Below are 20,334 nucleotides of genomic sequence, written 5' to 3'. Positions count from 1 at the left end.
GTTTGAGGTGAAAATCTGTGGGTCTGGGGGTGATCCAAGGTATTTTTGGGGGGGCAAACGCCAGCTTTTGGGGTGCTCACAGGGATTTTTTAGGGAGGGTCCCTGTTCTTTTTTGGGGGAGATTTCCAATTTTTTTTGGGGGGGTGGATTCCTAACGTTTTTATGGGGGGAAACCCCAATTTTTAGGAGGGGATTCCCAATGTTTTTATGGGGCAAACCCCAAATTTTTTTGGGGGTAAAACCCCCGGTTTTTGGGGTTACCTGGTGCCGTTGACGCAGTCGCGGAGGGCGCGGAACCGGAGCAGGGGGGGCAGCTCGGGGGGGTCCCCGCGGCCGGGGGGAGGGGCCAGCGTGTCCCAGACGGTGACAAAGCCATCGGTGTCACCGCTGACCAGGAACCGCCCCGAGCTGGGGGGACAGGGGGCAGTGAGAGACCCCGACCCCCTGAAAACACCCCGAAAACGGGGGGACCAAAAATCCCCTCGGACCCACGGCCAAAATCTGATCCGGGGGGGCTGCACCCCCAAACACGTGACCCAGGTGTCCAGGACCACCCAAGATCCCCCAAAATCTGATCCAGGGGTTCTGCACCCCCCAAAATCTCCCCCAGGAAAAGGTCCAGGTGTCCAGAACCCCCCAAAATGTGTCCCAGGTGTTCAGGATGACCCCAAAAGGTTGCCCAGATGTCCAGGACCCCTCAAATTCCACTCTAAAGGTGATCCAGATGTCCAGGACACCCCCAAAATCCCCCCAAAAGGTGCCCCAGGTGTCCCTGATGTCCCCAGAAGGTGACTCAGGTGTCCAGGACCCCAAAATTCTCCCAAAAGTTGACCCAAGTGTCCAGAACCCCCCAAAACGTGACCCAGGTGTTCAGGACGCCCCAAAAATCCCCTTTAAGGTGCCCAAGGTGTCTCCAAAAGGTTCCTCAGGTGTCCTCAATGTCCCCAAAGGTTCCCCAGGTGTCCCCAGGTGTCCCCAGAGGTGCCCCATTTTTGGGGGTCGGGGTCACTCACGGGTCGAGGTCAAAGGTCACGCGCTGGTTGGTGGCCACGCGCCGCGGCAGCGCCAGGAGGGGGCGCTCGGGGACACGAAGGTCCCAGCACAGGATGTGGCGGTCCTGGGGGGAGGGGCCAGACCGGGACACGCCCATCAGGCCCGGAGCCACGCCCCCTTAATGAGCAAAACACCTCACAGCCCCTAAGCCACGCCCACAGCACTGGGAGATGTCAATCACACCAAAGCCACGCCCCTAAAGCCGCGCCCAGTATGTGCAATGTGCAAGAGGCCACACCCCAAGCAATGAGGCCACACCCACCTTAACAAAGCCCCTCCTACCTCACTGAGAAATGTCAATCAGGCCTCAAACCATGCCCCTAAAGCCACGCCCAGAGCCCACGCCCCCAGCACTGAGGCCACACCCACCTTCACAAAGCCCCGCCCACCATGATGCCACACCCTCATAATAATCCACAAGCCCCGCCCACCCCATGCCCCACCCAAAATTTGTACCCATAGCTGGCCACGCCCCCACCGGGACAATCAGCACTTGGCCACGCCCACATTAGGTCACGCCCGCATTAGGCCACGCCCACCTTCCTCCCGCCGGCGTACAGGTGCGTCCCGCAGGGGCTGAAGCGCAGGTGAGTGGGCGCGGCCGGGAGGCGGGGCCAGAGCGCCACGGCCCCGCCCCCTTCCAGCGGGTACAGCCCCAGGCTCCGCCCATAGGAGCCGCAGGCGAACAGCGATTGGCTGGGGCTGAAGGCCAGGCAGCCAATCAGGCCTCGCTGGCCATGGCCACCCTCTGGGAAGGGGTGGAGATAAAGGTTAGGCCACACCCCCTTCAGTGAGGCCACACCCCCTTAGATACCACCCACCGAAACCACGCCCATCAAAGCCACGCCCTCATTTAAATTTTCCCTGCTATGCCTCGTTAAACCCCACCCCTTTCCAGCCTTTAGGCTCTGCCCCCAGGGCCACACCCACTCCTAGACACCACCCATGTGGGCCACGCCCCTTTCCTTTAGACCACGCCCCTTTTTGTGATCCCCAACCCCCTTTTAACCCCCGAGTTTCCCACGCAAACCCCATTTTAACCCCAAAGAAAGGGCAGGAACCGCGCGTACCCCGCCCCAGCCCCTCCCACAGACCCCACCCCATTGAGCCCCGCCCCCCCCAGGCCCCGCCCCTCACGGTGCAGGCTGCGCTGAGCCCCGCCCCGGCCCGGGCGCTCGGTCGGGAACTCGCGCACGGCGCCGTCGAAGCCCCCGAGGAGCCGCGAGCCGTCCGGGGAGAACGCCAGCGAGTGGGGGGCCACGGGCTCGTCCTGGGACAGCCCGGAAATGAGCACCCCAAAAACCGCCTGAGAGCACCCCAAAACTGCCCAGCGACACCCCAAAAACCACCTGAGAGCACCCCAAAACTGCCCAGCGACACCCCAAAAACCGCCTGAGAGCACCCCAAAAACCACCTGAGAGCACCCCAAAACTGCCCAGGGACACCCCAAAACCAGCCAGGATATCCCCAGGGGCCACGGGCTCGTCCTGGGACACCCCGGAAATGAGCACCCCAAAAACCGCCTGACAGCACCCCAAAACTGCCCAGCGACACCCCAAAACCGCCTGAGAGCACCCCAAAAACAACCTGAGAGCACCCCAAAACTGCCCAGGGACACCCCAAAACTGCCTGGGACACCCCTGGGGCACCCCAAAAATGAGCACCCCAAAACTGCCTGGGACAGGTGAGGGGGCCCAAAAACCCTACAGGGAATGGGGAGACCCCAAAACCCACCCAGGGATATCCCAGGGGTCCCCAAATCCTCCCAGTTCCCCCCAGTCCCTCCCAGTTTGATCCCAGTCCCTCCCAGCTCCCCCCAGTTTGTCCCAGTCCCCCCCAGTTCGTCCCAGTTCCCCCCAGTCCCTCCCAGTTTGTCCCAGTCCCTCCCAGTTTGATCCCAGTCCCTCCCAGTTCCCCCCCAGTCCCTCCCAGTTTGATCCCAGTGCCCACCAGGTGGTTGTGGGCCCGGAACGATCCCCTCAGGCTCCCATCGAAGGCGTCCCACAGGTGCACGGGGCTGTCCCGGCTGCTGGCGGCCACCCTGCCCAGTACGGACCAGTATGAACCAGTATGGAGCAGTACGGACCAGTATAAACCAGTAGGGACCAGTATAGACCAGTACAAACCAGTATGGAGCGGTACGGACCAGTATAAACCAGTAGGGACTGGTATAGACCAGTATAAACCAGTATGGACTGGTATGGACCAGTATAAAGCAGTATGGACCGGTAAGACCAGTACAAAGCAGTAAGGACCAGTATGGACTGATATGGACCGGTACGGACCAGTAGAGACCGATACAGACCAGTACGGACCAGTATAAACCAGTACACACCAGTATGAACCAGTATAGACCAGTAATGACCTCCCAGGAATTGCCCCTGCTCCCAGCACACCCTCCCAGTTCATCCCACTAACAACCAGTGCCATCCCAGTCCCCTCCCAGTTTATCCCAGTCCCTCCCATTCCATTCCCAGTATATCCCAGTCCATTCCCAGTCCCTCCCAGTCCATTCCCAGTGCTCCCAGTCCATTCCCAGTATATCCCAGTCCCTCCCAGTATATCCCAGTCCATTCCCAGTATATCCCAGTCCAATCCCATTCCATTCCCAGTCCATCCCAGTCCATTCCCAGTGTATCCCAGTCCATTCCCAGTACATCCCAGTCCATTCCCAGTCCCTCCCAGTTTATCCCAGTCCATTCCCATTCCATTCCCAGTTTATCCCAGTCCCCCCCAGTATATCCCAGTCCATCCCAGTCCATTCCCATTCCATTCCCAGTATATCCCAGTCCATTCCCAGTATATCCCAGTCCATTCCCAGTATATCCCAGTCTATCCCAGTATATCCCAGTCCCTCCCAGTCCATCCCACTCCCTCCCAGTATATCCCAGTCCATTCCCAGTCCATCCCACTCCCTCCCAGTATATCCCAGTCCATCCCAGTCCCTCCCAGTATATCCCAGTCCATTCCCAGTCCATCCCAGTCCCTCCCAGTCTCTCCCAGTGCTCACAGGCAGCTGGGGGGGTCGCTGGAGTCCATCAGGGGGTACCAGGTGAAGTCGTAGATGGTGTCACCTTCGGCCACCTGCACGGCCGGGAGCTGCCCAGGGACCACAGTGACAGTGAGTGACCACTGAGTGACCACAGTGACCAGTGAGTGACCACAGTGACCAGTGAGTGACCACAGTGACAGTGAGTGACCAATGAGTGACCACAGTGACAGTGAGTGACCACTGAGTGACCACTGAGTGACCACAGTGACCACAGTGACCAGTGAGTGACCACAGTGACCACTGAGTGACCACTGAGTGGCCACAGTGACCAGTGAGTGACCACAGTGACAGTGAGTGACCAGTGAGTGACCAATGAGTGACCACTGAGTGGCCACAGTGACCAGTGAGTGACCACAGTGACAGTGAGTGACCAGTGAGTGACCAATGAGTGACCACTGAGTGACCACTGAGTGGCCACAGTGACAGTGAGTGACCACTGAGTGACCACAGTGACCAGTGAGTGACCACAGTGACCAGTGAGTGACCAGTGAGTGACCAATGAGTGACCACTGAGTGACCACAGTGACCAGTGAGTGACCAATGAGTGACCACTGAGTGACCACTGAGTGACCACAGTGACAGTGAGTGACCACTGAGTGACCACTGAGTGACCACAGTGACCAGTGAGTGACCACTGAGTGACCACAGTGACCACAGTGACCAGTGAGTGACCACAGTGACCACTGAGTGACCACTGACCCTGAGTGACCCCTGAGTGACCACTGAGTGACACCTGGAGATCCACAATGACCCCCCCCAAAGTGACCCCAAATCCCCCCAAAATTACCCAAAGTGACCCCAAACCCCTCAAAATCCCCTCCAGGACCCCCCCAAGTGACCCCAAACCCCCCCAGGACACCCCAAGTGACCCCAACCCACCCCCAAAATGACGAAAAATCCCCCCAAAGTGACCCCAAACCCTCCCAAATCCCCCCCAGAACGCCCCCAAACTGACCCAAACCCCCCCAAAATGACCCCAAACCCCCCCAAACTGACCCAAACCCCCCCAAAATGGCCCCAAACCCCCCCAAACTGACCCAACCCCCCCCCCAAAATGACCCCAAACCCCCCCAAACTGACCCAAACCCCCCCAACATGACCCCAAACCCCCCCAAACTGACCCAAATGCCCCCCAAAATGACCCCCACCCACCCCAAAAAAGAGACCCAAACCCCCCCCACCCACCATTTGGGGGAGGGGCGCCCCCGGGGGGGGTCCCGGGGGCAGGGGGAGGTCGAAGATCCTCAGGGCGTTGTCGTTGCTGCAGGTGAGGACACAGGAACCGTCGGGGGCCCTGGGGGGGACCCCAAAAATGTCACCCCAAAAATGAACCCGGGGGTTGGGGACCCCAAAAATGTCACCCCAAAATAAACCCGGGGGTTGGGGACCCCAGAAACGTCACCTCAAAAATGAATCTGGGGGTTGGGGACCCCGAAAATGTCACCACAAAATAAACCTGCGGCTTGGGGACCCCAAAAATGTCACCCCAAAAATGAACCCACGGGGGTTGGGGACCCCAAAAATGTCACCCCAAAATAAACCCAGGGGTTGGGGACTCCCAAATGTCACCCCAGATTTTTGGGCGGGTTTCGGGGTGATTTTTGGGGGGTTTAGGGGTGATTTACAGAGGGTTTAGGGGAGGATTTTTTTGGTGATTTTTAGGGGTTTTGGGGAGATTTTGGGGATGATTTAGGGAGGTTTTTGGGTTGATTTTTGGGGGGGATTTTGGGGATGATTTAGGGAGCTTTTTGGGTGATTTATGGAGGGTTTTGGGGTGATTTTGGGGGAGGGTGCTTTGGGGTGATTTTTGGGCGGACTTTTAGAGGGGGGTTTTGGGGTGATTCAGGGAGGTTTTTGGGCTGATTTTTGGGGTCTCTCACCATTTGCAGCCTCGCAGGTAATTCTCGGGGCGCTTCGCGAATTCCTCCCGAGCCCCCCAAACCGGGTGGGGGGGGCGGCCGAAATCGAACTGGGGGAAACTGGGGAGAGCCGGGGGGGAAAGGGGGGGGTCAGAGAACCCCAAAACCCCTCAGGGAGCCCCAAAACCAATCAGGGAACCCCCAAAACCCCTCAGGAACACCCAAATTCCCTCAGAGACCCCCAAAATTTCACCCAAAACTCACTCGAGCTCCTCCTCCTCCTCCTCGGGCTCCGCCGCGGCCGCGTCCTGAGGGGTCCCGGGGGGTTCGGGAACCCCCAGAGGGGCTGCGGGGGGAGGGGAGAGGTCAGAGCGCCGCCCCCGCCCCCAAAAAACCCAAAATCCCCCCCAAAAACACCCCAAAAAAACCCAAAAATCCCCAAATTCTCCCGCCCCCCTCACGCGCACCTTCCGCCATGGGCGCCGCCATGACTGCGAGAGGCCACGCCCCCTGGTGGCCACGCCCCTTAACGGCACGCTGTTTTGGCCACGCCTCTATCGCCATATTTGGAATGACGCGCGATTTTGATTGGCTCCTCCCTCTGTGGGCGGGGTTTCGGCTTTTCCCGCCAAAAAGGGGATTTGGGGACCACAAAATGGCGCCCCAAAAGGGTCCAGAGGGACCTGGGACACCCCAAAATGGCACCGGAGGGTTTGGGGGAACCCCAAAATGGTGCCTGAGGGTTTGGGGGAACCCAAAATGTGTCTGGGGGGGTCAGAGTGACACAGGACATACCAAAATGGCACCTGAGGGGGTAAGAGTGACAGAGGGCACCCCAACCATGGCCACCATGACACAACCATGGTCACCACCACCCAACCATGGCCACCATGACTCAATCATGACCACCATGCCCCAATCATGCCCACCACCATCCAACCATGACTACTACATCCAATCATGGCTGCCATGACCCAACCATGTTGACCGTGACCCAGTCATGGCCACCATGACTCCACCATGGTCACCACAACCCAACCATGACCATGATGACCCAACTATGACCACCATGAGCCAACCATGGCCATCAGAACCCAACACTGGCCACCATGACCCAACCATGGCCACCATCACCCAACCATGGTCGCCATCACCCAATCATGACCACCATGACCAAACCATGACCATCAGGACTCAACCATGGTCACCATGACCCAATCATGACTATCATGACCAAATCATGACCATGATGATCCAACTATGACCGCCATGACCCCACCATGCCTGACATGACCCCACCATGGCCACCACAACCCAATCATGTCCACCATAACCCAACCATGGCCACCACCACCCAACCATGGCCACCATGACACAACCATGGCCGCCATCACCCAATCATGGCCATCACGATGTTCTTCCGTGCCCACCCTGATGTTCCTCCACATCCCCAAGCTCTCCAGGGCCACCACAGCTGTCCAGCTGTGCCCAGCTGTCCAGCTGTGCCCAGCTGTCCCCAAACGAGGAGTTTTGGGGTGTCCCCCCTCCCCCAAAAACAGCCGCAGATGAAAATCAGTAAAACTTTTATTAACTTCCCCACAAAAATCAGAAATTCCCCAAAATTCATTTCCCCCCCACCCCCAACAACCCCAAGAGTGAAAACAGCGAAACAAAGGGGGGTGGGGGAGGGGCAAAGAACGCCCCCCCCAAACCCCAAAACCGCCACCAACGAGCGCCCCTCCCCCACCCCCCTCCCCCTCCTCATTAACGAACCCCATAAATTACAACCCCCCCAAAAAAAACCCAAAAAGGGGGAGGGGCTCCCACGTCTGCCCCTCCCCCGCCCCAACTGGGGGGGTCACCCCTAAACTGGGGGGGGGGGTGGCACCCTCGGATTGGGGGTCACCCCAAATTGAAGGTTTGGGGATCAACCCCCCAATTTTAGGGTTTGACCCCAATTTAGGGATCAACCCCTCAATTTAAAGGTTACACCCCAATTTAGGTGGTTTCTCCCCAATTTTGGGTTTTCTCCCCAATTTTGGGGTCCTCCCCAGCTCAGGGGTCCCTCCCAGTTTGGGGGTTGCCCCCTGTGAACTTTGGGGTCCTCCAAAAGTTCAATTCAGAGGTTACCCCTCAAACTTGAGGGTGTTTCCAACTTTGGGGGTGACCCCAATTTAGGGGTGACCTCAAATTTGGCCGCCACCATCCTCTGGTGTCACCCTAATTCCAGGGTCACCCCAACAGTCCGGGTGACAACGGGGGTGACAACGGCCCTGTCCACACTGGAATTCCAGGATTTGAGGGTGACAACCCCAACCCCATTTCCATCTGGGGGTGACAATCCTGTCACCGTCGGATATTGGGGTCACCCCCACAACCTGTAGAGGTTTTATTGGGGTGACAACCCTTTTCTCATGGAAATTCATGCGTCACCCCCACAGCCAGTTTTGGGTTTTTGGGTTTTGGGGGTGACACCCCCGACCCCAAATCCAACCCCGTCCTCAAATCAATTTTGGGGTCACCCCCACGGCCTGTGGGGTTTGGGGGTGACAACAACACCAACTCCATCAGAATTTTGGGTTTTGGGGTGACAATAACCCCGATCTCATATCCATGTGGGGGTTTGGGGGTGACAACCACCGCATACCCAAATCAATTTTGGGGTCACCCCCACGGCCTGCGGGGTTTGGGGGTGACAACAACCCTGTCCCCATCAGAATTTGGGGGTTTGGGGTTGACACCCCCGACTCCGTATCCATGTGGGAGTTTTTGGGGTGACAACAATCCTGACCCCGTATCCATGTGGGAGTCTGGGGGGTGACAACCGCCACAGCCCCAAATCAATTCTGGGGTCACCCCCATGGCCTGTGGGGTTTGGGGGTGACAACAATCCCATCCCTGTATCCATGTGGGGATTTTGGGGTGACAAGCCCATCCCCATCAGAATTTGGGGGTTTGGGGTGACACAACCCTGTCCCCAAATAAATGTTGGGATGACCCCCATGGCCTGTGCGGTTTGGGGGTGACAACTCCGACCCCATATCCATGTGGGGTTTTTGGGGTGTGACAACAACCATGTCCCCACATGGATCCAGGGGTCACCCCCATGGCCTGTGGGGTTTTTGGGGTGACAACAACCCCGACCCTGTATCCACGTGGGGATCTTTGAGAACAACAACAACCTCGTCCCCACATGGATCTGGGGGTGTTTTTGGGCTGTACCATCCCTGTCCCCACACAGATCTGGGGGTGTTTTTGGGCTGTACCACCCCTCTCCCCACACGGATTCCAGGGTGTTTCTGGGTTGTACCACCCCTGTCCCCACACGGATTCGGGGGCGTTTTTGGGCTGTACCACCCCCGTCCCCACACAGATCTGGGGGTGTTTTTGGGCTGTACCACCCCCATGCCCACAGGGATCTGGGGGTGTTTTTGGGTTGTACCACCCCCATGCCCACATGGATCTGGGGGTGTTTTTGGGTTGTGCCACCCCCATCCCCACACGGATCTGGGGGTGTTTTTGGGCTGTACCACCCCCATGCCCACAGGGATCTGGGGGTGTTTTTGGGTTGTACCACCCCCATGCCCACATGGATCTGGGGGTGTTTTTGGGTTGTACCACCCCCATCCCCACACGGATCTGGGGGTGTTTTTGGGCTGTACCACCCCCATCCCCACATGGATCTGGGGGTGTTTTGGGGTTGTGCCACCCCCGTGCCCACAGTCGGAGCCCTCAGTTGTCGTCGTCGCTGTCGTCGGGGCTGATGGCCGGGCTGGTGAGGCTGTATGTGGGCGACGTGGGGCTGTAGCCGGGGGACGTGGGGCTGTACGTGGAGCCCTTGGGCGACGTGGGGCTGTAGGTGGGTGACGTCGGGCTGTACTTGGGCGACGTGGGGCTGTAGGTGGGCGAGGTGGGGCTGTACTTGGGCGACGTCGGGGTGTAGACGGGCGAGGTGGGGCTGTAGGTGGGCGACGTGGGGCTGTACTTGGGCGTGGTGGGGCTGTAGGTGGGCGAGGTGGGGCTGTACTTGGGGGACGTGGGGCTGTACTTGGGCGAGGTCGGGCTGTACTTGGGCGATGTCGGGGTGTACTCGGGGGAGCTGGGGCTGTAGCTGGGGCTGGTCGGGGTGTACTTGGGGGACGTGGGGCTGTAGCTGGGGCTGCTGGGGCTGTAGCTGGGGCTGCTGGGGGTGTAGGTGGGCGACTGCGGGGTGTAGCGGGGGCTGGACGGGCTGTAGCTGGGAGAGGTGGGGCTGTAGCTGGGAGAGGTGGGGCTGTAGCTGGGAGAGGTGGGGCTGTAGTTGGGCGAGGTCGGGGTGTAGTTGGGGCTGGTGGGGCTGTAACTGGGAGAGGTGGGGCTGTAACTGGGAGACGTCGGGGTGTAGTTGGGGCTGGTGGGGCTGTAGTTGGGCGAGGTGGGGCTGTAGCTGGGCGAGGTCGGGCTGTAGCTGGGAGAGGTTGGGCTGTAGCTGGGGGAAGTGGGGCTGTAACTGGGAGAGGTGGGGCTGTAGCTCGGCGAGGTCGGGCTGTAACTGGGAGAAGTGGGGCTGTAACTGGGAGATGTGGGGCTGTAGCTGGGCGATGTTGGGCTGTAGCTGGGCGAGGTGGGGCTGTAACTGGGGGACGTGGGGCTGTAGCTCGGGGACGTGGGGCTGTAGCTGGGCGAGGTCGGGCTGTAACTGGGCGAGGTCGGGCTGTAACTGGGAGAGGTGGGGCTGTAGCTGGGCGAGGTGGGGCTGTAGTTGGGCGAGGTGGGGCTGTAGCTGGGAGATGTGGGGCTGTAGCTGGGGGACGTGGGGCTGTAGCTGGGGCTCTGTGGGGTGTAGCCCCCCGGCGACCGCGGCTCGTAGGCGGGGGACGTCGGGCTGTAGCTGGGGGACATGGCGCCACCTGCGGAGAGGGGACACGGGGGTCACCAGGGTGTTGGGACAGGGTGGTTGGGGTGTTGTGGAGGGTTGTGAGGCCCTTTGAGGTGTTGGTCAGGTGTTGTGGGGCTGTTTGCGGTGTCGGGGGTCCCTCTGAGGTGTTGTGGGTCTCTTAGAGGTGTTGTTTGGGTGTTGTGGGGCTGTGGGTGGTGTTGGGATATTGTGGGTCCCTTTGAGATGTTGTTCGGGTGTTATGGGGCTGTTCTGGGGTGTTTCAAGGTGTTGTTAGGGGTTACAGGGTGTTTTACGGGTGTTTTGGATTATTTGAGGTTATTTTAGGGTGTTTTATGGTTTTACAGGGTGTTTAGGATATTGTTACAAGTCACAGGGTACTCTCTGGGAAGTTTTCTGTTATTTTCTGTTATTTTCGGGGTGTTTTGGGATGTTTCAATGTGGTTTTGGGGTATTGTTACAGGTTACAGGGTGTTTCACGTGTCTTTGTGTTATTTCAGGGATATTTTAGGGTGTTACAGGGTGTTTGGGGTGTTTCAGTGTGTTTCGGCTGTTGTTAGGTGTTACAGGGTATTTTATGGGTATTTGGGGTTATTTTAAAGGTATTTTGGGGCTATTTCAGCGTATTTGGGGTTATTTCAGGGTATTTTGGGTTATTTTGGGGTATTTCAGGGTATTTGGGGTGTTTTTGGGGCTGTACTCACCGGGGGAGGGGATGTAGGGGCTGGAGGGCCCGGGTGACCCCGGCGATCCGGGCGTTGGTGACCAGGCCGGGGAGTAACCGGGGCTGAACCCGGAGGCGTCGGAGGCGGCGCTGGGGGAGAACCCGGCCCCGCCCGGGGTCATCCCGCTGCCTGTGGGGGGAAATGGGGGTCAGGAGGACCCCAAAACCAGCCCAGGACCCCAAATCCACCCCCCAAATACAGCCCAGCCCCATCCCGCTGCCTGTGGGGAGAAATGGGGGTCAGGGGGAACCCAAAACCGGCCCAGGACCCCAAAACCAGCCCCAATGCACCCAGGACACCCCACATCTGCCCCACAGCCATCCCCATTTTACCCCAAACCCCTCCCAGTCCATCCCAGTCCCTCCCAGCTCCCCCCAGTGCCCCACGCACCCACGCTGGGGGACCAGGCTCCGTAGGCCGGGGTGGCCCCCTGGTTCCAGGGGGTCATGGCCGGGGACATCCCCCCCATGGGGCTGGGGGCGGAGCCGAAGAACATCCCGGTGGCTGTGGGGAGAGAGAGAGAGAGAGAGAAAGGGGTCAGGGGCACCCCAAAAATGGGGGGACACCAAAATATGGGGGACACCAAATATGGGGACATCAACACTGGGGGGACACCAAAATATGGGGACAGCAATTTTGGGGGGATATCAACATTGGGGGGACACCAAAATATGGGGACAGCAAAATATGGGGACATCAAAATATGGGGGGACACCAACATCTGGAGCCGTCAACATTGGGAGGATAGCAAAATATGGGAACAGCAACATTAGGGGGACACCAAAATCTGGGGGACGTCAACATCTGAGGGACACCAGGTGACCAGGGCTGGGACACGGTGGTGGCCACAGTGACATCAGCAGTCTTTGTGTCACCACCCTTGAGGTGTCCCCAACTCCACCCTTGTAGGATCCAGTCCTGGTGGACCCCAAAACCTGAGGCTGTCCCCTCTTGCCCACAAGTGCCCAATGACCACCATGACCTTGAAGATCTTGGTGCCACCACCCTTGGGGTGCCACCACCCCTGGGCTGTCTCAAGCTGCTCCTGGAGGAACCTGGCCACCAAGCCAAGGGGTGTCAACTTTCCTGGGGTTGTCCCCAGGGTTTTGGGGTTGTCCCCATTTTCTTGAGGGTTGTTCCAACTTTCTCGGGGGTTCTCCCCATTTCCTTGGGGGTTGTCCCCAGGGTTCTGGGGGTGCCCCCACTTTCCCAGGGGGTGTTCCCAGGGTTCGGGGGCTGTCCCCAGGGTTCTGGTGTTGTCCCCAGGGTTTTGGGGGTGTCCCCAAGGTTCTGAGGCTGTCCCCATTTTCCCGGGGTTGTCCCCATTTTCCTGGGGGCTGTCCCCAGGGTTCTGGGGTTGTCCCAACTGTCCCAGGGTTGTCCCCACTTTCCCGGGGTTGTCCCAATTTTCTCGGGGGGTGTCCCCAGGGTTCTGGGGTGTCCCCAGGGTTTTTGGGGACTCACGGCCGCCGACGCCGAGCCCGGGCAGGGCGCTGGGGATCTCCATGCCGTGCTTGCACTTCTCGGCGTCCAGCAGGAGGTCGAAGCAGCCGGTGCCGGCCGGGGCCAGCTGGCCCAGCATGATGTTCTCGGACACGCCCTTCATGGGGTCGCTCTCCCCGTGGGCGGCCGCCTCCATCAGGACGTCGACCTGAGTGAGGGGACACCCCGAAACCAGCTTCAATCGTTAATTGTGACTCTTGAACCCCAAATCCTGGGAAATGTTCACAGAAACCCCTGTTCCCAGCACCCAAACCCCGTTTCCACCACATTCCCGCCCCAATTCACATTCCCATCCCTATTCCTACCCCAACTCCTGTTCCCTCTCCATTCCCACCCCAATCTCCATTCCCAAACCCTGTTCCCACCCCAATCCCCCATTCCTAAACCCCATTCTCAATTCCCAAACCCCATTCCCACTCCAATTCCCATTGCCAAACCCCATTCTCACCCCAAACCGCCTTCCCAAACCCCGTACCCGATTCCCATTCCCCACTGTCCCCGTTGTCCCCATTGTCCCCTCACCATCTCCTTGAAGGAGCAATTTATGAGCGGCCCGGTGTCCGGGTGGTTCCCAAACCCCAATCCCCATTCCCAAACCCAAATCCTGTTCCCAAACACCACTGTCCCCATTGTCCCTGCTGTCCCCATTGTCCCCGCTGTCCCCTGACCGTCTCCTCGAAGGAGCACTTCATGAGGGGCCCGGTGTCCTGGCAGTTCCCAAACCCCATTGTCCCTGCTGTCCCCGTTGTCCCTGCTGTCCCCATTGTCCCCACTGTCCCCGCTGTCTCCTGACCATCTCCTCGAAGGAGCACTTCATGGGTGGCCCGGTGTCCTGGCCATTCCCAAATCTCCATTCCCACCCCACTGTCCCCATTGTCCCCGCTGTCCCCATTGTCCCTGCTGTCCCCACTGTCCCCGCTGCCCCCTGACCGTCTCCTCGAAGGAGCACTTCATGAGCGGCCCGGTGTCCTGGCGGTTCCCAAACCCCGCTGTCCCCATTGTCCCTGTTGTCCCCATTGTCCCCACTGTCCCCGCTGTCCCCATTGTCCCCAGTGTCCCCAGTGTCCCCTTTGTCCCCGCTGTCCCCACTGTCCCCACTGTCCCCTGACCGTCTCCTCGAAGGAGCACTTCATGAGCGGCCTGGTGTCCTGGCGGTTCCCAAACCCCGCTGTCCCCATTGTCCCTGCTGTCCCCACTGTCCCCATTGTCCCCGCTGTCCCTGCTGTCCCCGCTGTCCCCTGACCGTCTCCTCGAAGGAGCACTTCATGAGGGGCCCGGTGTCCTGGCAGTTCCCAAACCCCATTGTCCCTGCTGTCCCCGTTGTCCCTGCTGTCCCCATTGTCCCCACTGTCCCCGCTGTCTCCTGACCATCTCCTCGAAGGAGCACTTCATGGGTGGCCCGGTGTCCTGGCCATTCCCAAATCTCCATTCCCACCCCACTGTCCCCATTGTCCCCGCTGTCCCCATTGTCCCTGCTGTCCCCACTGTCCCCGCTGCCCCCTGACCGTCTCCTCGAAGGAGCACTTCATGAGCGGCCCGGTGTCCTGGCGGTTCCCAAACCCCGCTGTCCCCATTGTCCCTGTTGTCCCCATTGTCCCCACTGTCCCCGCTGTCCCCATTGTCCCCAGTGTCCCCAGTGTCCCCTTTGTCCCCGCTGTCCCCACTGTCCCCACTGTCCCCTGACCGTCTCCTCGAAGGAGCACTTCATGAGCGGCCTGGTGTCCTGGCGGTTCCCAAACCCCGCTGTCCCCATTGTCCCTGCTGTCCCCACTGTCCCCATTGTCCCCGCTGTCCCTGCTGTCCCCGCTGTCCCCTGACCGTCTCCTCGAAGGAGCACTTCATGAGCGGCCCGGTGTCCTGGCGGTTGACGCCGTGCCGGGTGATGGCCATCAGGTGTCCCCTGGAGGTCATGGTGTCGCACAGCAGCGCCAGGTGCCGGTAGTTGACGTAGGAGCCGTCGAAGGAGATGACGTGGTAGAGCTCCCGCTCCAGCGCCTTGCGCACGGCCTCGATGCCCAGCACCTGCGGGGACCCCAAAACGCCAAAACTCAGGGTGGGAATCCCCAAATCCAAGGGGTCGGAAACGCTGAGATCCACAGCTTCTGGAATTCCCAAAATCCAGCGGCTGGGAGTCCCCAAATCCAGCAGGTGGGAATCCCCAAATCCAAGGGGTCGGAAACGCTGAGATCCACAGCTTCTGGAATTCCCAAAATCCAGCGGGTGGGAATCCCCAAATCCAGGGGGTGGGAATCCCCAAATCCAGGGGGTGGGAAATCCCAAAATCCAGAGGGTGGGAATCCCATTAGCCTGGGGACGCAGGTGTGTCCCAGCCCAGGTGACTCACGGTGAAGATCTCCACCATGAGGACCATGATGTTCCTCAAACCCCAGCCCAGGCGTCCCCAGGTGACTTACGGTGGAGATCTCCACGATGTCATTAGAGATCATCCACCATGAGGACCATGACGACCCTCAAATCCCAGCCCAGGAGTCCCTGTCCCAGGTGACTCCTGGAGAAGATCTCCACCATGAGGACCAAGATGTCCCTCAAATCCCAGCCCAGCTGTGTCCCTGTCCCAGGTGACTCACGGTGAAGATCTCCACAATGTCACTGGAGATCATGCACCATGAGGACCATGAGGACCATGATGTTCCTCAAACCCCAACCCCGGAGACTCACGGTGAAGATCTCCACAATGTTTTTGGAGATCATGCACCATGAGGACCGTGACGTCCCTCAAACCTCAGCCCAGGAGACTCACGGTGAAGATCTCCACCATGAGGACCATGATGTCCCTCAAACCCCAGCCCAGGTGACTCACGGTGAAGATCTCCACGAGCCCCCAGGTGTGTCCCTGACCCCCAGGTGTGTCCCTGACCCCCGGGTGTCCCCAGCGACTCACGGTGAAGATCTCCACGATGTCGTTGGACGTGGTGCGCACGGGGTCCACGTCCTTCTCGCTCAGCACCCGCATCAGGCTGACGCCGTCGGTCTCCAGGATCCACTCCTGGAGAGCCTTGAACTCGCCGTCCTCGGTGATGATGATCTTCTTCTTGTTGTCCGTCTGCGGCAGGTGCATGTACACCTGGCCGGGGGGGGACAGCAGGTGTCACCATCGGTGTCACCATGGGTGTCCCAGATCTCCTCAAGGTCTCTTAGAACCACCTAAAAGTCTCCATGGAGAGCTCCTGATGCTCCTCAAGATCCACCTGGAGATCTTGAACCCTCAGAGCACCTGGTGGTACCCAAACACTTTCTCAGGTGCCCACAGGTCCATTCTGGACCTTCTAAAGGTCTCTTGGAACCACCTAAAAGTCTCCATGGAGAGCTCCTGATGCTCCTCAAGATCCACCTGGAGATCTTGAACCCTCAGAGCACCTGGTGGTACCCAAACACTTTCTCAGGTGCCCACAGGTCCATTCTGGACCTTCTAAAGGTCTCTTGGAACCACCTAAAAGTCTCCATGGAGAGCTCCTGATGCTCCTCAAGATCCACCTGGAGATCTCGAACCCTCAGAGCACCTGGTGGTATCCAAACACCTTCTCTGGTGCCACCAGGGACCATCCTGGACCTTCTAAAGGTCTTCTGGAACCTCCTGAAGGTCACCATGGTATCTCTGGTGACCTCCTATCCCTTCATGGATCCCTCCACGTGGTTCCCTCGAGGTGTCCCCAAGCCCCTCGAGGTGTCCCCACCTTGCTGATCTGCTTGATGGTATCTCTGGAGACCTCCCATCCGTTCATGGACCCCTCCAGGTGTCCCCAAGCCCCCCCAGATGTCCCCAAGCCCCCCCAGGTGTCCCCAAGCCCCTCCAGGTGTCCCCAAGGCCCCCAGGTGTCCCCACCTTGCTGATCTGCTCGATGCCCTGCAGCGTCATGTCCGTCAGCATGTTGGACTCGATGCAGCGCAGGAAGACGTCGTCGTCCATCTTGTCCACCACCTCCTCCTCCTGGGGACACGGTGGGACACGGGTGAGGCCCAGGCCACGCCAGGTGTCCCCCGAGGTGTCCCCCGAGGTGGCCCCGGGTCCCCGCCCACCTCCTGCATCTTGTTCTCGTCGCTGTTCATGATGCGGATGCGCAGCACCAGCTTCTCGGCGTTGTCGTCGTTGAAGATGCAGTTGAGGTCGTCACCGAAGCCTGGCGGGGGACACGGGGTGGGGACAGGGTCACCCCCGAGGTGACGGCACCCAGGGGCTCCTCAAGGATCAGCCAGGAACCACCAAAGCTCCTCCAGATCATCCCAAAGCTCCTCCAGGCTCACACAGAGCTCCTTGGAATGCTCTCAGATGCCTTCAAGGGTCACTCAAAACCCTCCAAAAGCTCCTGAGATGCCCTCAGAACTCAACCAAGTCACCTCAAACCCCCTCAGAACCCCTAAAACCCTCCTCAGATGTCCTCAAACCTCATCCAGGTCCCCCAAACCCCCTCAGAAACCCCCAAAAGCTCCTCAGATACCCTCAAACCTCATCCAGGTCACTTCAAACCCCCTCAGAACCCCCCAAAACCTCCTCAGACGCCCACAAACCTCCTCCAAATCACCGCAAACCCCCTCAGGTGCCCCCAGGACCCCCCAAACCCCGCGTCCCGCCCGCCCACCGGCGTTGATCTTCTCGGCGATCTGCTCCATGGTCAGCTTGCGGTCGGTCATGTGCTTGCGGTCGAGCTCGACGCGCAGCAGCCACGGCGAGATGCGGCTGACGTCGAAGTCGGGCATCTCGTAGTAGACGTTGACCCACTCCTGGTCCTCGGCCACCACCGTGCTCTGCGGGTTGGGGTCGTAGTAGATGGCGGTGTTGGCCGTCACCTTGCGCAGCGTGGTGTGCTCCAGGCGGCACAGGATGTCCTGGGGACATTGGGGACAGTCAGGGGACACTGGGGACAGAGGGACATTGGGGACATCAGGGGACATGGGGACATTGAGGACAGAGGGACATGGTGGACATTGGGGACATGGAGGACATGAGGACATTGGGTGTGGTGCGCTCCAGGTGGCACAGGATGTCCTGGGGACACGGGGACATTGGGACATTAAACACAGTCAGGGGACATTGGGGACAGAGGGACATCGGGGACATCAGGGACAGTCAAGAGACATTGGGGACATTGGGTGTGGTGCTCTCCAGGCGGCACAGGATGTCCTGGGGACATTGGGGACAGTCAGGGGACACAGGGACATTGGGGACATGGAGGACATGGGGACATCGGGTGTGGTGTGCTCCAGGTGGCACAGGATGTCCTGGGGACACGGGGACATTGGGGACAGTCAGGGGACACTGGGGACATGGAGGGGACACAGGGACATGGGGACATTAAACACAGGCAGGGGACATTGGGGACATCGGGCGTGGTGTGCTCCAGGCAGCACAGGATGTCCTGGGGACACGGGGACAGTCAGGGGACATGGAGGGGACACAGGGACATTGGGGACAGTCAAGGGACACTGGGGACAGAGGGACATGGGGACATTGGGTGTGGTGTGCTCCAGGCGGCACAGGATGTCCTGGGGACACTGGGGACAGTCAGGGGACACTGAGGACATTGGGGACAGTCAGGGGACATGGGAACATGGAAGATATGGGGACACAGAGGGGACACAAAGCCACAGGGCCACCATGAGGACATGAAGCCACCATGAGGCTGAGGGGACAAGGAGGTCACACAAAGCCACAGGGCCACCACGAGGCTTTGAGGACACAAACCCATGCGGCCACCACAGGGCTGTCCTGGGGACACAAAGCCCCAGGGCCACCATGAGGACATGCAGCCACCACAGGGCTGTGGGGACACAGAGGTGACACAACCCCATTGGGCCACCACAGGGCTGTGAGGACACAAACCCACAGAGCCACCACAGGGCTGAGGAGACAAGGAGGTCGCACAAACCCACAGGGCCACCATGGGGACATGCAGCCACCACAGGTCTGTGGGGACACAGAGGGGACGCAAAGCCACAGGGCCACCAGGAGGACACAAACCTATGGAGCCACCACAAGGCTGTGAGGACAAAGAGTTCACACAAACCCATGGGGCCACCATGAGGACATGAAGCCACCACAGGGCTGTGGGGACAAGGAGGTCACACAAAGCCACGGGGCCACCATAGGGACACAAAGTCTCAGGGCCACCATGAGGACATGAAGCCACCACAGGGCTGTGGGGACAAGGAGGTGACACAAAGCCACAGGGCCCCCATGAGGATGTGAAGCCATGGAGCCACCACAAGGCTGTGAGGACAAGGAGGTCACACAAACCCATGGAGCCACCACAAGTCTGTGAGGACCCAACCCCACAGGGCCACCACCCCCATCCCCGCCATGTGCTGTCCCCAGCGCGTCCCCAGCGCGTCCCCGGTGCCACCTTGGCGCGCTCGGCGTCGCGGGCGCTCTGGCCCAGCAGGAACACGGTCAGCGACGGCGTCTTGGGCTTCTTGGAGATGTTGATGAGCTCCTTGAGGCGCGGCACGCCCAGCGTGACGTTCTTGGCCGACACGCCGGCGTAGTGGAACGTGTTGAGGGTCATCTGTGTGGCCGGCTCGCCCAGCGACTGCGCGGCCAGCGCGCCCACCATCTCCCCAGGGTGCGCCTGAGGGGACAACAGTGTCACCAACCAAACCATCCACAGTGTCACCAAACCACCCAGAGTGACCCCAAACTGTCCACAGCACGCCCATTATCTCCCCGGGGTGCGCCTGAGGGGACAACAGGGTCACCAAACCACCCAGAGTGTCACCAAACCGTCCAGAGTGACCCCAAACTGTCCACAGAGCACCCAACATCTCCCCGGGGTGCGCCTGAGGGGACACGGGGACAGCAGTGTCACAATGGGGTCACCAAAGCCCAGAGTGTCACCAAACCCCCACTGACGATGGCCTGGTTGAACTTGGACTCGATCTCCTCCAGCAGCCAGTCAAAGGCACCCCAAACCCCAAACCCTGACCCCAAACCATCAAACACTGACCCCAAACCCTGACCCCCAAAATTACCCCAAATCTCCCAAAATGACCCCAAATCCCTCAGGAATGACCCCAAACACCCCAAACCCCCACTGACGATGGCCTGGTTGAACTTGGACTTGATTTCACCCAGCAGCCAGTCGAAGGCACCCCAAACACTGACCCCAAACCCTGACCCCAAACCATCAAACCCTGACCCCAATCCCCAAAAACTGACCCCAAACCCACCCAAACCCCCCAGAATGACCCCAAACCCCCACTCACGATGGCCTGGTTGAACTTGGACTTGATTTCACCCAGCAGCCAGTCGAA

At 59.6% G+C, this 20,334-nt stretch overlaps 2 protein-coding genes across 3 annotated transcripts in view; both read right to left on the bottom strand.

The window, feature by feature from the left end:
* Positions 1 to 257: 257 nt before the first annotated feature.
* On the bottom strand, positions 258 to 6,453 carry LOC134434057 (telomerase Cajal body protein 1-like). Its single transcript, XM_063182752.1, has 10 exons — positions 6,426 to 6,453; positions 6,229 to 6,310; positions 5,986 to 6,084; positions 5,291 to 5,399; positions 4,064 to 4,152; positions 3,004 to 3,094; positions 2,191 to 2,323; positions 1,593 to 1,801; positions 1,014 to 1,117; positions 258 to 408 (listed from the first exon to the last, which is right to left on the bottom strand). Exons 1-10 carry the CDS (start codon positions 6,451 to 6,453, stop codon positions 258 to 260), a joined length of 1,095 nt encoding a protein of 364 aa, XP_063038822.1.
* Positions 6,454 to 9,562: 3,109 nt separating this feature from the next.
* Positions 9,563 to 20,334, bottom strand: part of LOC134434059 (DNA-directed RNA polymerase II subunit RPB1) — a 36,370-nt gene continuing 25,598 nt past the window's right edge. For both annotated transcript variants that reach the window (XM_063182755.1, XM_063182756.1), the window contains 10 exons: positions 19,428 to 19,652; positions 17,667 to 17,913; positions 17,107 to 17,207; positions 16,913 to 17,017; positions 15,971 to 16,153; positions 14,887 to 15,090; positions 13,030 to 13,216; positions 11,956 to 12,069; positions 11,545 to 11,694; positions 9,563 to 10,853 (listed from right to left, as the gene is read on the bottom strand). In XM_063182755.1, the coding sequence (XP_063038825.1) occupies positions 9,697 to 10,853; positions 11,545 to 11,694; positions 11,956 to 12,069; positions 13,030 to 13,216; positions 14,887 to 15,090; positions 15,971 to 16,153; positions 16,913 to 17,017; positions 17,107 to 17,207; positions 17,667 to 17,913; positions 19,428 to 19,652 (2,673 nt within the window). In that variant the 3' untranslated portion in view covers positions 9,563 to 9,696. The remainder of the gene's footprint in view (positions 10,854 to 11,544; positions 11,695 to 11,955; positions 12,070 to 13,029; positions 13,217 to 14,886; positions 15,091 to 15,970; positions 16,154 to 16,912; positions 17,018 to 17,106; positions 17,208 to 17,666; positions 17,914 to 19,427; positions 19,653 to 20,334) is intronic.

The sequence above is a fragment of the Melospiza melodia genome, unplaced genomic scaffold (genome assembly GCF_035770615.1).
Source record: "Melospiza melodia melodia isolate bMelMel2 unplaced genomic scaffold, bMelMel2.pri scaffold_315, whole genome shotgun sequence".
Lineage (NCBI taxonomy): Eukaryota > Metazoa > Chordata > Aves > Passeriformes > Passerellidae > Melospiza > Melospiza melodia.
Note: the sequence above shows the minus strand (reverse complement) of the source record. Positions and strands in the feature narration are given on the sequence as shown.